The sequence below is a fragment of the Podarcis vaucheri genome, assembly GCF_965113315.1.
Source record: "Podarcis vaucheri genome assembly, chromosome: 5".
NCBI classification, from domain to species: Eukaryota; Metazoa; Chordata; class Lepidosauria; order Squamata; family Lacertidae; genus Podarcis; species Podarcis vaucheri.
The window spans coordinates 53,340,453-53,354,065 of record NC_138763.1 but is presented as its reverse complement, the minus strand read 5'-3'; the positions used below and the strand labels follow the sequence as shown (position 1 = coordinate 53,354,065).

Below are 13,613 nucleotides of genomic sequence, written 5' to 3'. Positions count from 1 at the left end.
AATTACCGTGGTGTGGACATGCAGGTGTTGCTACTGAGACAGAGACTGTTTACCATAGGGAAGCTATAACATGTTCTGACTTTCTGTTGGCAGTTCAGTTTATTTTTCCTCATATAGATTGGGGGGGGTGGTCATTGCATGCACAGTTAGTCTTTATGTTTATCTGAACTATTGTTTAGAGCAAGCTTTAGAATATCCCACAAGTAACTTGGGTGAAATTTACTTTGCTATGAAAACGACTTCTCCTTTCTAGGGAAAGGATAGTTTCCTTGATGAATGAAACCAATTATCTTCTAATTTGTTTCCAAGAAGTCTGTTTGTGAATGACCCCCTGTGTCCTTATTAAATGGTTTCTGAGGTACCTGTCATTCCCAGTGAAGGCAAAACTATCCCTTCAGATCGTTATCGTAATTAACATTTGGATTTATCATTGCTACTTCTGCTTGAGTGACTGTCAAGTACCACTGGCTTCACTTCAGAGCAAGACATTTGCCCACAGTGGACATCCCTGCATTATAAGAATGAACCGCAGTGAGCTTTTGGCTCACATTATCCCACAGCAGCCTCAAGGAGGAGTTTGGAAGTTTTCACTTCTGGTTTAGATTAACAAGAGCTAGTGGTGTCAGCTGAACCCAACAAAGTGTTGACTGTTTGAAAGACAGTAAGTAAGCATTAAATGATGGATCAGAAAGCTAGCTTAACAGACTGCTGACAGAGATATCTCTTGATTTGGAAAGAAGGGTATTACTCAGATGTAGTATTTGGGGTGGAATAATACACATAAGATGAATATCTTGCCATGGATAATTTTTGATGCTTTGTAGTATTCCTTTCTTTTTCCTGAAGTCATTTTCAAAAACATAATATGGCAATTCAGAAGTTTCTTTGTGGGACTTTGCCTCCCTTTTTACTTTAAAAACTGCAGTTGTCAATATTGGAAGAAAGATTTAATTTTCCAGATCTTAGACTGTACCATAAAGCATATATATCTTTTAGCTCATACAAATGATTGGCAAGCTTTGCCCCCCTCTCCCCTGCAAACAGCCCTGGACAGGTAATCATAAAGATGATATACTTGGCACCCCTTTATGGATGGATGGCAATAGGGTCTATGTGTATAAAAAGGAAAGGACTATTTCCACCTGCAATTTCAGCAGCTAGAGTGGTGTTGCATATAATGTATCATCAATTACATTTTGACCCATATGCTCATGCTAAATTAACTCTGTGGGGAAGGATTTGGACATAATGCTTAAGTATGCTTAAGTGAAATGAGAAGCAAATGTTCCATTCTCAACCTCACCCCAGAGGGGACACCCTGGATGGACTGTTGGGCCCGTGACTTGCTGTGATTTGTACTCACCATGTTAAACTGTTCTTTAGGAACATAAGAAAAGCCTACTGGATTAGGCCAATGGCCCATCTAGTCTAGCATTTGGTTCATACAGTGGCTAATCCGATGCCTGTGGGAAACCCGCAAGCAGGACCTGAGTACAAGAACACGCCCCACTCCTGCACTTTCCAGCATCTGGGATTCTCAAACATAATGACTCTAACAGTAGAGGCGCACTCCATTTTGGTATTATGCTGGTTTCTTAGTGAAAGCGCTCATCTTAAGGCAGTGGACGTCCAGAATGTAATAGTCAGATGGCAGAATAGATAAGGCTATGTACACCGTAGCAGCTTAAAATGCAGTGAGGGAATTTCCCCACCCCACTGCATTTCAAGTTGTATTTGCATGTTGCTGTACACACCACAGAGGGGTATGGATATGTACACCTGATGAGCATTACATATTTGATTTCCCTGCACGTGCAACACCCCCCCCCCCCGCAAACTCCTATTCATGAAGCTGCCATCTGTGTGTGTTTTGAGACACACCTTGGCTTAACTGTAAAGTGAATGTGGCATACCTTTTCAAATCAAATGGAAATTGGTTTGAGGGGAAAGACATCAAACAGCAATATTTCTCAAGAAACTACAGGATAGGTATGGATTGTGGCTAACATGTGTATACGAGTTGAAACAACAACAATGGGAGTATGCTTGAGCTAGAGTGAATGGTAATTATGTACACAACCTAAGTATTTATTTGTGAGTGAAACATGAGAAGGAAATGGCACGAAGACTTGTTTCAAGCTCAGAGTCTACAGCTGTCATGAAACTTTTCTAGCTGTTTATGGTAGGTGTGAAAACCACAGCTCAACTCCTATAGCTGTTAAAAACATCTTTTCTGATGAGATACCACCTGGGGGAAGCATGAGTAAAACAGAATGCTCTCGCTCAGAAAGACTATGTGTTAAGATATATTACTAGGTTAGCTCTCTCTCTCTCTCTCTCTCTCTCTCTCTCTCTCTCTGTGTGTGTGTGTGTGTGTGTGTGTAATACTCAGTGCTCCAAATAACTGTACACCATGAAATTTCAGGGATCTCTCTTTGTATGTAGATATGTACAAGTTAATTAGTAGCTTTCTGTTTTTCTGACAAACAGTTCTATGTTATTCAAATAACTGCATACATTTTCACTGACAAATAGTGATCAAGGAAATACAACTACCCTGTTTTATTTTCTTGGGCCAAAATGGCAACACTTCTCGATAGTTATTGGCCAAGTTTGCTAATCATAAATAAGTATGATGACTGGGGAAGTATGGTAGCTTTCAGAAATCTTGGGAATTGCTTTTTTATTGAAGCAAAGGCAAAAGGATGACTTAACTAGCTGCAGACAAAAGAAGCTGACTCCTGGACAAAGAACTCGTGTATCTTAGACATCAGATCCAATCAAGTGATGTATGGATGCTAGCTGCTGGCAAGAAATAACTTTGGTACTAATGGATAACTCAGAATAACAGCTGCTGGCAAGTAGTTCCCAGACACAGGGACTTTTGCTGAGGATTTTATTGGAGCCATTATGCAATTTAACCTTAAGGATAACCCAGTTCCAGCAGAGAGGTACTTTTCTGTTTCCATGGGCAAAGATAGTGCACAAATGCTTGAAGAAAGACTGCAAAAACACTCTCTGGCATCAAGATCAAGGGAATGGGTCTCTAAGGAAGCGAAATCAAGTGGAGATCTGACTTTGGAGGGGAAATGCACATTCTTCTTCCTTGCTAGCAGCCCCAAGACACAGTCAAGAGGATGGAAACTGACTAGTGTAACAAGAGTTCATGCCTTGCTTACTGCTGTTACTCTGAAAAACTCACAGGCTTCCAAAACCAGCCTTTCATTTTCTTTGGGATACCAAGAGCTCTTGTCAGCCTAGTATTAATCTAGACTCCAAGGGCATATGTGTGCATTCTGTGGTTGTATGGCTACCTGTCCAGGATTCCTTTCTCAACTCCTTTGCCATGTTTTTTCCTACCCATATTGAGAGCTAATTATATCCAATATGTGGGGACTGTCCACACTACGAGTATAACCTTTCAAAACCACTTGCTATGTTCCCTAGCCCAGCTGCATGGAGATTCTGCATGCTGGCAGCATCTACCTCCACAAATTAGCACTGCTTATATGGATACTCTCCATGTAAATGTGCTAGTGTGCATAGCAAGTGGCTTTCAGATGTTCTGGTCAAGATACAGTATGTGGGGTCCTGCCAGTTATCTCCATGTGGGAGCCATAACATTAAAGTCAAGTTTGAGAATATAGACTGCAGATGTATAGTGAGCCTGAGAAGTGGTTTTTAAGTGATAGAAAACATTTACCTCTCACTTTTTAGATGATAAAGTGATTGCCACAGAACGGTGACTTTTTAAGGGAATGTAAAAGTAACTTGAGGTATCTATCAAATAGGAGTCCACTGCAAAAATGCCTTATGACATGGAAATGATGGATAGCAATCACTCCAGCACACATTTGCCACATTAAAGTGGTCATGGAAATTAATATGATACTCTCTGATGCACAGGGAACAAATGCTATGTCCTAATTGGATGTGTTAATGGTGACCAGGTAGATCAGTCATAATATATTACTTTTTTCTGTTGAAGAAAAATAGTGGTTTGGTTTTGTATTATGCTTTTAGGAACACTCTAATTTGCATTAATACAAATTGTAAACACTTAGTGGTATGTGATAGAAAACGCCAGAGGGACAGAATGCTGCTTGGAGTGCTCCTGTTCAGAGAGCCAGCCAGCCATGCCATTACAGAATACACCATTTCATTCCCCCTCATCAATAGATAACAGATAGGTAGGTAGGTAGAGATATGAACGAACCTTGGGGTTTCTGTAAGCATGCCAATTCCTCCCTGTTGCTCCTCAGTAGTTCCATTTTGGCTATATAGCCATCATCACTGTGTTACCTGAGATTAGCATTAGTACACATGACCAGAGAGCATCTTCAAGTAGGTTCATGTTGTCTACCACTTCTGAAAATAATGTAATTATCCGTGAGAGAGAGAGAGACTGAAAGATAGTGGAGGAGGGGGCAGGGACTCAAGTCGAAGATGTTGGCTAGAAGAACAAATCAAAGGCAGAAGAAATAATCTATGTGCTTAATTTCACATCTGTCCTAAGGTTCATTCCATATTTATGTTATATTTTTTTCCAATGTGTTTCTAATAGGGAGCACTAAATAAACATATACTTGCCTTTCCCATCCCTGGTGATACAAACCATGCCTTGGCAGCATTTCCATAATTGCATTTTATCATTTCAGAACCTAAATGGTTTGATGCATTTATTTCCTGTTCTGTTCTGGCCATCTTCGGTGCCATTCACAAAGTACTCGGAGCTCTTAACCTGTTTTCACATAGTTAGTTTCCCATTGCTACACTGAGGAGGATCTTTCTCATTTGCCCCCTGCACTCTGCACCCCCCCCCAAAGCATATCATAATCATCATTATCATCATATACACTCTACCACTCCACTTTAAATACTCAACCTTACAGTTATAAAACATGTATAGTAGAGTATCTGTGGCAACACTCCCATAGATTTTAATGAGACAAAATTACACCAACAATGTTTAACCCTATTATGTGCAAACAACTTTAATTTGAATTGTGTCTGATATTGATGGATTTATTATTGCAGACATAAATTCAGAGACAAATACTATAAAGGAGACCAGAATACAAATACAATCCATTTGTAAGCAACCACAGAAACCCATTTAAAAAAACCCCACAAGGATCCCTGGAACAGCAAAATCAGACCATAATATTTAATGAGAAGCAAATAATAAAAAACAAATTTTAACTTTGAATAGTGCCGGAGATCTACCATGTTTCATTCCTGTTGTGTTCTAATAAAACAGGTATGAGGAACCTCTGGCCTGCAGACCTTATTAGGCCCAGCACGGGTCACAGTTTTGACCTCAAGGCAGTTTCACCCAAGTCACACTCACCAGCCCCACACCTGGCAGATACAAATCAGAGCTGGCTGATGATTATTTTCTGAAAATGTTAATACCTTCTCTGTATATTACCTTGTACAAAATACCCCCAGTTCTAAATCAATAAATAGATTTCTTGTATTGGATCAGCTGTGGGCATATTTAAGGATTTCAGGCATGTAAAAATAGTCATAATCCTCCAAATTCATTTGGTGCTTTCTATAGCATTGTCATTCCTACTTTAGATTATCCAAACATAATGGTTGTTCCTCGGTATCACAAAATAAGTGTAGTTGCAATGTTATTCAAAATAAGTGATGATCATTTTAATTTAAATTGTTGTCTTTAAAATGTTAATCTAACCTTTGGTTAATATTTGAGGAACCACCTGTTTGCAGGCTCAGGACAACATCGTTATATCAGTGACAGTTTATGTGTTCTGCCTTCATGCTCTTCCTCAGAATTCAGGCCATATTTACCTACGCCCACCCACCCAAAAATCTTCTCATCTCATATCTATTCCAAGCTTACTTGTGTATTTTAACATTTCAATCCTCCTCTCCTTCCCTCATCTACAAGATTATATTCATTTCTTGATTGGGTTTCTGGGAGGATGGCGGGTTATTGAAAAATAAATAATCACATGTTTTGTTTTGTTGTTTCTTTTTGTTAATAGGCACAGTTATGACTCCAAATTATTTAAATTACAACAGTCTCAGTGTCGCTCCATGGTGTGATTGCAGCAATAGCGGGAATGACCTAGAAGAATGTCTGAAATTTCTGAATTTCTTCCAGGATAACACTTGTCTTAGTGAGTACCATATTTATATGCTATAAAATATCTTCAGTGATGTGTTTATAGAATAATATATGCAGCAACCTACAATGTAGGGGCTCGTTTACATAATCAAGAATTAACCGGGGGGTGTCCTGTATAAATGAGCACAAATTCTGGGGTGTTTCTTCCATAACATGCCCTCACTATCTATGCTGAATGATTCATTGATTGCTGTATTTCTCGATGGATGCTCTCAACTCCACTCATCAGCATGAACTACCCTGGTACAGCTTAGATCTTTGTTTATGCTACCTCTGTACAGAAGGCTGCATTCTGGCCATGCAAAATCCAGCGGCTTTTACAGCCATACTCACACGTACATTTCTCCACCCTCCATCGAGGCAAGCAACAGGCATTATCACAGCTTGAGGACACATTCCAGACAGGCAAAAACATAGAGCAGGGCTAGTGAGGGGTGTGGCCTAGGCAGGAGGCATGGCCTGGCGAAAGGCCAGATAGAGAGGCCTGGGAGGCCATATAGGGTGCCTGTGCCTGAGTTTTCCCATCTCGGGTTTAGGGAACAAGTAATTTAAAACCATGGTTTTGATCTTGGCTGTTTACCTAAACCATAGTTAAGACTAACCCCAGTACCAGGTTTGCATATAATGGCAAACTACAGAGAGCTGAAAACAGAAGGGAAAGCATCCGATCTCCTTGCAGTCATGCTAGAGGAGAAATTGGGAGGGGAGACTGCTGAGCCTGAGGCTCGTACCTGTAGTGCTAAACCATAATTTAGTGTTCCATCTGAACCTAGCCATTATCTCCACATAGGAAAAATGTCATATGGGAACTGGGAAATGGCCTTGTGTTGTGCAGCTTTAGATCTTGGTTAAATGTGAAGTGCTAACTAGGCTGTCAGACCTGTTTTCCAAATTAGAAACGTGCTTCAGGCACAGTCCACATAAATTGAGTTTAAACTCAAGTTTCTTAAAAAGAAGTAACAATGTAGACGTCTGGATGCCTAGCTAGTTAAGCATCAACAGGTCACACTCAGTACTTATGTATAAACATACTTAATTGTTTGAGTAATTTGCCAATTTGGAAATGGAAGCATTGCTGCACCAATACATGCTCTGTTTTAAAAGAAACACCCCAGTTCCATTGTCCTCTCTCTTGCTGTTGGAATAAAAATGTTAATGAAGATAAAGCAATGACATTAGAGGACACTGTGAGGAAAAATTATACTCACCCTGGCAGAGAGACCTTTTCTTCATGAAGAAATTAAAGGTGTCCCTGTTTTAATAGCATTTCACAGAAGGGGGATAAATGTTCCATTATCCTTTTTTTGTTAATGGGCTGACTTTTGTAAACCTTTATTTTAAATAAAAAAATACTAATGGTGCACAGTGTATTATTAAGTGTCGGGCTGTTAATCTGCATGTGTTTTAAATATCTGTATAACAGACTGTCACATTCTGTTGGGGCAGTACCCCTTGCCTCTAATCTTTCACCCTTCTTGGCTACCACAGTGGCTCAAAGGATAGGGCTGTGTGTCATTGTTTTGTCGCAATCATTAAAGGTTTCTCAACCGGCTTAAATGCAAATTACTGGTGCAGGAAAATCATGTGGTACAATCTTCCCATGAATATAGCACTTCAAAATGTAGGTGAAGGGACATCATGATTGAATGAAGAAAATACCCTGCCTATCAAAAGCTACTGCCAAGAAAGATTGTAGATTAACGCTCTCATTGACATGCATGCTAGCTTTCAATGTGCACATATACATGCTACCTTTCTGTGTGCAGGTAGTCTCATTTTACTCAGGGGTTCATTAAAACCTGCATTTCCCCCTGTCTTTATTCGGAAGAGTTTCAGCCCCAAGAGGACTGTACCACTGGATCTTCTAAATGTGCACTAAATGGTTTGCACATAATAGTCTTTAGCTCCATGAATGTGGGTGATGGTGTTTTTAACAATGATATGTTGGTTTATTTCATTCAGGGTAACTATCTGTCAGTTCTCTGGGATCATTTTTTAGTTTTCTATAATGTGCTGCAAGGCATGAAAATCCATACAGATTTTCCTCACTTCTCGTCACATCAGCCTGCGCATTTCTGAAGTCTATAAATCATTTCCCACATTTATTAGAAGGGTTTTTTTAAAGTTAGAATTAAATGCATCTTTCTAAGATAAGAAGTAAAAGTGAAATAATTTATAGTAAGTTGTGGATGCTATTGAAGGAATGTATTAATAACTCCTTGCTCACGTCCCCAGTGAAATGGTTTATTTCTTATACAATGTGTTTGAAATAAGAAATCCCTAAATCCATGCTGAGTCCCCAAAGACCTGATTAAAAACTGTTTTTCTATTCATTTGTATGTTTGTTTGTTTTTTAAAAAACCCAGCCAATTTACTCTTACCGTAAACAGAGTATTTAATCCCATGAAAACCTACAATAAGCCTTTCAGCTTTTCCATTTTCAACTTCTAGTGTGAGTGTGCTTCTCCCACCTATTTATGTATATTTTGTTTGAACACTAAAAAAGGGGGAAAGAAAAGAAAAATCTTTAAAATACCTCGTATTTTTTGTTGTATAAAAAAGCCATTATTATAAATAAACCAGTCAGTTCCTCGCTATTACCATTTGGCTTATCAAACATGTTACATTGATAGTATATCCTGGAATGGTGAGCTCAATTATTTATAGACTACCTAAATGTGGGTTCTCTAGGTTTTCCTTAGGCCTCATCTACCCTGTATATTTAAAGCAGCATCTTACCACTTTAAGCAGTCATGGCTTCCACCACAGAATTCTGGGAGCTGTATTTTGTTAAGAGTGCCGAGCCTTATATTTCCCTCACACGAACTACAATTCCTATAGTGGTTTAACAACCAGTCTTTCCTGGGAACTCTGAGGATTGTAGCATAAATTGGGTTTTCAACTGCCTACAGATGTACAAATATTTTGTGTAAATTCCACACTCGGTGCCTTTGTGCCCTGAGCAATCCCACTGCTGATGTGGCTCTATGCTGGCATGTTAAAAAGGCAGCCTGTAAGTCTGAGTTTAAACCATTCTATTATTATTAAAAGCATTGCATTCCTTTGTCAGATGAAAATAAATCTGTGACCCTTAACGTTGTAGGGGTGTTTCCCTTCAGGAAGTTGTTGAGGTAGTGTTGTCCATTTTAAACTATTTCTTCATAAACAGAATTGGCTCTGTAATTTTTTTCTGCAGAAAATGCAATTCAGGCCTTTGGCAACGGTACAGACGTGAATGTGTGGCAGCCCTTACTACCTGTCCAGACAACCACAGCTTTAACTACAACATCTTACAGATCTAAGATAATGGGACCCGAGAACACGAACAATGAAATACCCACCAACAATGACTTACCAGCATGTGCCAATCTTAAGGTAAGGAACTCCTCAGGCAAAGAAGTCTTTGGGTGAAGTGCAAAGAAGGAATAAAGAATTGTGTGTCAAAGGAAGGATGCTTTGATGCACATGCAGAGTAATCAGACAGTCTTATCTGTCCCCTGCTACCACCAAAATATTATTGGTGTGATATAGGCACATATTGTATTAAACCAGTCACTCATAATTTCAAAAACCCTTGAATCAATCATAGGCTGAACTGATATAAAAATGAAGGATCAGAATGTGGTACTCTTCCTTGAACTGCAACAGGTTTGGATGGTTGGTTTTTTTTATCAGTGCTCCTGCCTGTATAAAAACCAGGTATGGGAAGAAAGTAGGTTGTCTTAATGAGTCATTGGTAGATGGCTGGTGACTTCTGGCTGACCAGATTCTTGCTAAGAGAGGTGGGCCTTGACCTGGTCCAACTAGACGTTTTGTGTTTTTAAGCAAGTGTGTATGCTCAAGATTACTTGAAACAGATTAATTATTGGGGAGGGCCATAGCTCAAGTGGAAGTGCCACAGCTCAGTGGATGGCATCTTCTTGACATACAGAAGGTCTGTGGTTCAATCACCAGGTAGAGCTGGGAATGTTCCCTGCCTGAAACCTTGGAGAGCTGCTGCCAGTCAGTGTGGATACTACAGCTAGATGGACCGAGGGTTTAACTGGGTATATGGCAACTTCTTCAGTGAACCATGATAGGTCTAGTAAAAAATAATAATAGGGAGAGTAGCTTTTTGTGCTTTAGCCTCCTAAGTCAGCCTTGGCCTGGCCTCTCTTATCTCTCTGCTCTTATATCTCTTTGCATCCCTGTCCATGACCTTCAGCTCCTCCGCCACCTAGGGAAAAGGTCTCCTGCTCTCTCAAACAACTCTGCCTTTTCTCTGTATCGTTGGAACTGCACTCAAAAACACCTGTGTGATGTTACATATCTTACCTTGCAGCTGCCTCTTTAAAACCTACTTGTGCCATATTTTAGATTGTAAGCTCCTTGGGGGCAAAGACCAGTCACCACCATACAGCCTGGGGGCGGGGGGAGAAAGGGGGGGCGGCAGCAGGAAGGACCGTCTCAGCCCAACCAAGCCAAAATCTTGGACATATGTTTAAATATTTCAAAAATTCCCCCAGATGCCCATGTTCTATGTACAAGATGACCCCCAATTTTTTACCATTTTTAAAAAGCAATAAACCTTGTCTTATACACTGAAAAATACAGTAAAAAGATTTCCTCTGCCATGAATATATCTGGTCAGGCTGCCCTTGGAAGCACCAGTGCCATCAAGTCTACCCTGGACCACAAGCGATGACAATGTAAAAGTGGTTAATTTTTATTGCTATGAGGATTCATCCTGAATATGGAATGTTTGTGAGGAGGAGACTTCTGTAGGTGAAATGGGCCTGCTGCCATGTTAAAAAAAATGCCTTGCATTTTTTAAGGGAAAAGCAGCAACAAGATTTCTGTAATGAGCAAGTGTCAGCCTGTTGACCACATTATGTCAGATAATGCTGGGAATTCAGGGGATAAGTGTAAATCTTCTCTAGTAATAAGCATTTAGCCAATTTTCTAAATGTTTTAAATATAATTTAGTATAAAATGGCAATCTCCGTTCTGCATTCATGGTGCATCTTTTCCTGCAAAGAGACAAACCCTTTCAGAATGGTAGCAACATCAGGAGGAGCAGCAGCTTGCCTGCTCTGGCAGAGCCACAACAGCAGCCTCCCAGCAGCAGCATCCCTAGGAAGTTGTGGGAGGAGCAACTTTGGGGCTGTGCAGATGCACTGGCAGTCAATCTGCAGACCCACAGATGTGTCTGCGCAATCCCAATGTCACCACCTTGCCCTCCCCCTTTGGGGAAGGGCCAAAGCTCAGTAGTAGAGCATCTTTGCATTCAGAATGTCCTGGGTTCAATCCCTGCCATATTCAGGTAGGGATGGAAATGCCCCCTGTCTGAAAACCCTGGAGAGCTGAGCTGGATGGCCCAGTTGTCTGGCCCAGTATAAGGCTGTGTCCCTTGCTCCCTCATAGTATATGGTAGGGACACTGTTTCCAGAGCCACTCTTGGTCAGGAATAAGCCATGAAAACAAAGGATTTTCCTGAGGAACTGGAAAACTTTGTTCCTCTTACAAGGCAGGATTACAGGGTACCAAAGTCCCCTTTAAACACCACCCTAGCTGTTCCAAAGCTACTTACTTGTGAGCATGTAGAGAACAAAAGCTCAAAAATAAATTATCAGTGATGTGGGTAGGGGCCTAAGGTTGCTCCTTTCCACAGAACCATCCTTTCCCTTTATGGCTGGATCATTTAAACATTACCCCAGCTTATCAGGAGGTGCCAATGAAAAAACAGCTTCCATGCAGGTAGGGTATTGTTTAAAAAGGCCTCAAAGTTAGAAGGCTAAATTAAAAGAATACTGGTACAGTGGTGCCCCGCAAGACGAATGCCTCGCAAGACGGAAAACTCGCTAGACGAAAGAGTTTTCCGTTTTGGAGGTGCTTCGCAAAACGAATCTCCTATGGGCTTGCTTCGCAAGATGAAAATGTCTTGCAGGTTCCCCCCCCCCTTTTTCTAAGCCGCTAAGCCGCTTATCAGCTGATCCGATAAGATGATAAGCCGCTAATAGCGCTAATCCTCTAATCCGTCAATGGGCTCACTTCGCAAGACAAAAAAACTGCTAGACGAAGAGAATCACAGAACGGATTCTTTTCGTCTTGCGAGGCACCACTGTACACCATGAAGCAAGGGGAAACAGGAAAATAACCGTGATAGGGCCACAACAATAGCCTCCCAGCAGCAGCATCACTAGAAAGTTGTGGGAGCAACTTTGGGGCTGTGCAAATGCACTGGCAGTCAATCTGCAGACCCACAGATGTGTCTGCGCAATCCCAATGTCACCACCTTGCCCATCTGCCTGCCCTCAGAGGCCAAGACAGTATAGACATGGGGAGCCTGTGACCTGCACTCGTAACTCCCCTCAGCCCCAGCCAGAATGGTTAGGAATGATGGGAGTCCACAGGTTATTCACCTGTGCTTTAGGGGCTTTTAAGTGATTGTAATCCCTTACCTCTCCTCCTTATTTCCGGCCCACACACTATCAGCATTGAAGCCCACACAGACAGTGACAGGGACCAGTTACAGGCAACTCTTTTGAGCTACTCTGTTCTCCCTTGATCTTAGCAAGTACAGCACCGCCAATGGATACAAATCACGCTGCTTTTTCTTGCAGCCTTTAGAAGATTTGTCCCCGTGTTCCCTCTTCAACAAAACACCTACGTCCCTTGCTGTGTTTCCTATTTATGTTCACCCACTAACCAATTACAAATCCATGAAGCTTCCACGCCTGCTGTGGCCTGAACCTCTGAGTGCCGCATTGAAGCTTTTAAGCCCAACTTCTGACTAAATCCTGCATGCAGCTTGCTAATAACAATACTAATAAACACTCAGCTTTAATATAGCTGCTTATGATCTCCAAACACTAGGCATGGTGCTGAACACCTGCAATTTTCACTGAGGCTCATGAAGGGAACCCAGAGCTAAGTGCTTCCCTGCGTGCTGTGAATGGTGCTTAAGCCCTTGTCTTGAAGACTAATCCTTCCCCTGCACTCCCCTTTTAGAGCCTGTTCTTCTAAGGAAGTAAAAGATGATCCACACTTATTTGCACTCTGCACTGAAAAGCCGTGCCAGGTCCTCAGGCCTGAGAGCACATAGGTATTGTGCATACATTCGTTAATTACAATATACAATTAATGCATTGTATGTTTCTCAGTAGCATTCTGCAGTATCATAGAACTGCAGTTAGAATACTCTCATGGAAAGGTTTTATCCGTTCGGATTTGTACCATGTATGCTGTGGTAGAGAAAAGGGGTCTATAGGAAGGATTCAGCTGCTGTGTCTCACACAGATTGTGACTGCAAAAACCCATGAATGCAATCTCAGCTCAACTTTTCCCTGCATTTCTCCTGCATGTTGTGGCTGCCAGAACACTTTCCAGGCAGACAAGGCCACTGAGCCTGAGGGCTCATGTAGACTTCCGCTTGTCCTACTGCATTCCCTTAGGAAAACTCGTTCTTTAGCGCTGG

General features: G+C 41.2%; 1 protein-coding gene across 1 annotated transcript in view; it reads left to right on the top strand.

The window, feature by feature from the left end:
• GFRA1 (GDNF family receptor alpha 1) overlaps positions 1-13,613 on the top strand; it is a 185,760-nt gene that overhangs the window by 146,094 nt on the left and 26,053 nt on the right. Inside the window, exons 6-7 of the mRNA XM_082222693.1 lie at positions 6,015-6,149; positions 9,354-9,532. Of these exons, the coding sequence (XP_082078819.1) occupies positions 6,015-6,149; positions 9,354-9,532 (314 nt within the window). The remainder of the gene's footprint in view (positions 1-6,014; positions 6,150-9,353; positions 9,533-13,613) is intronic.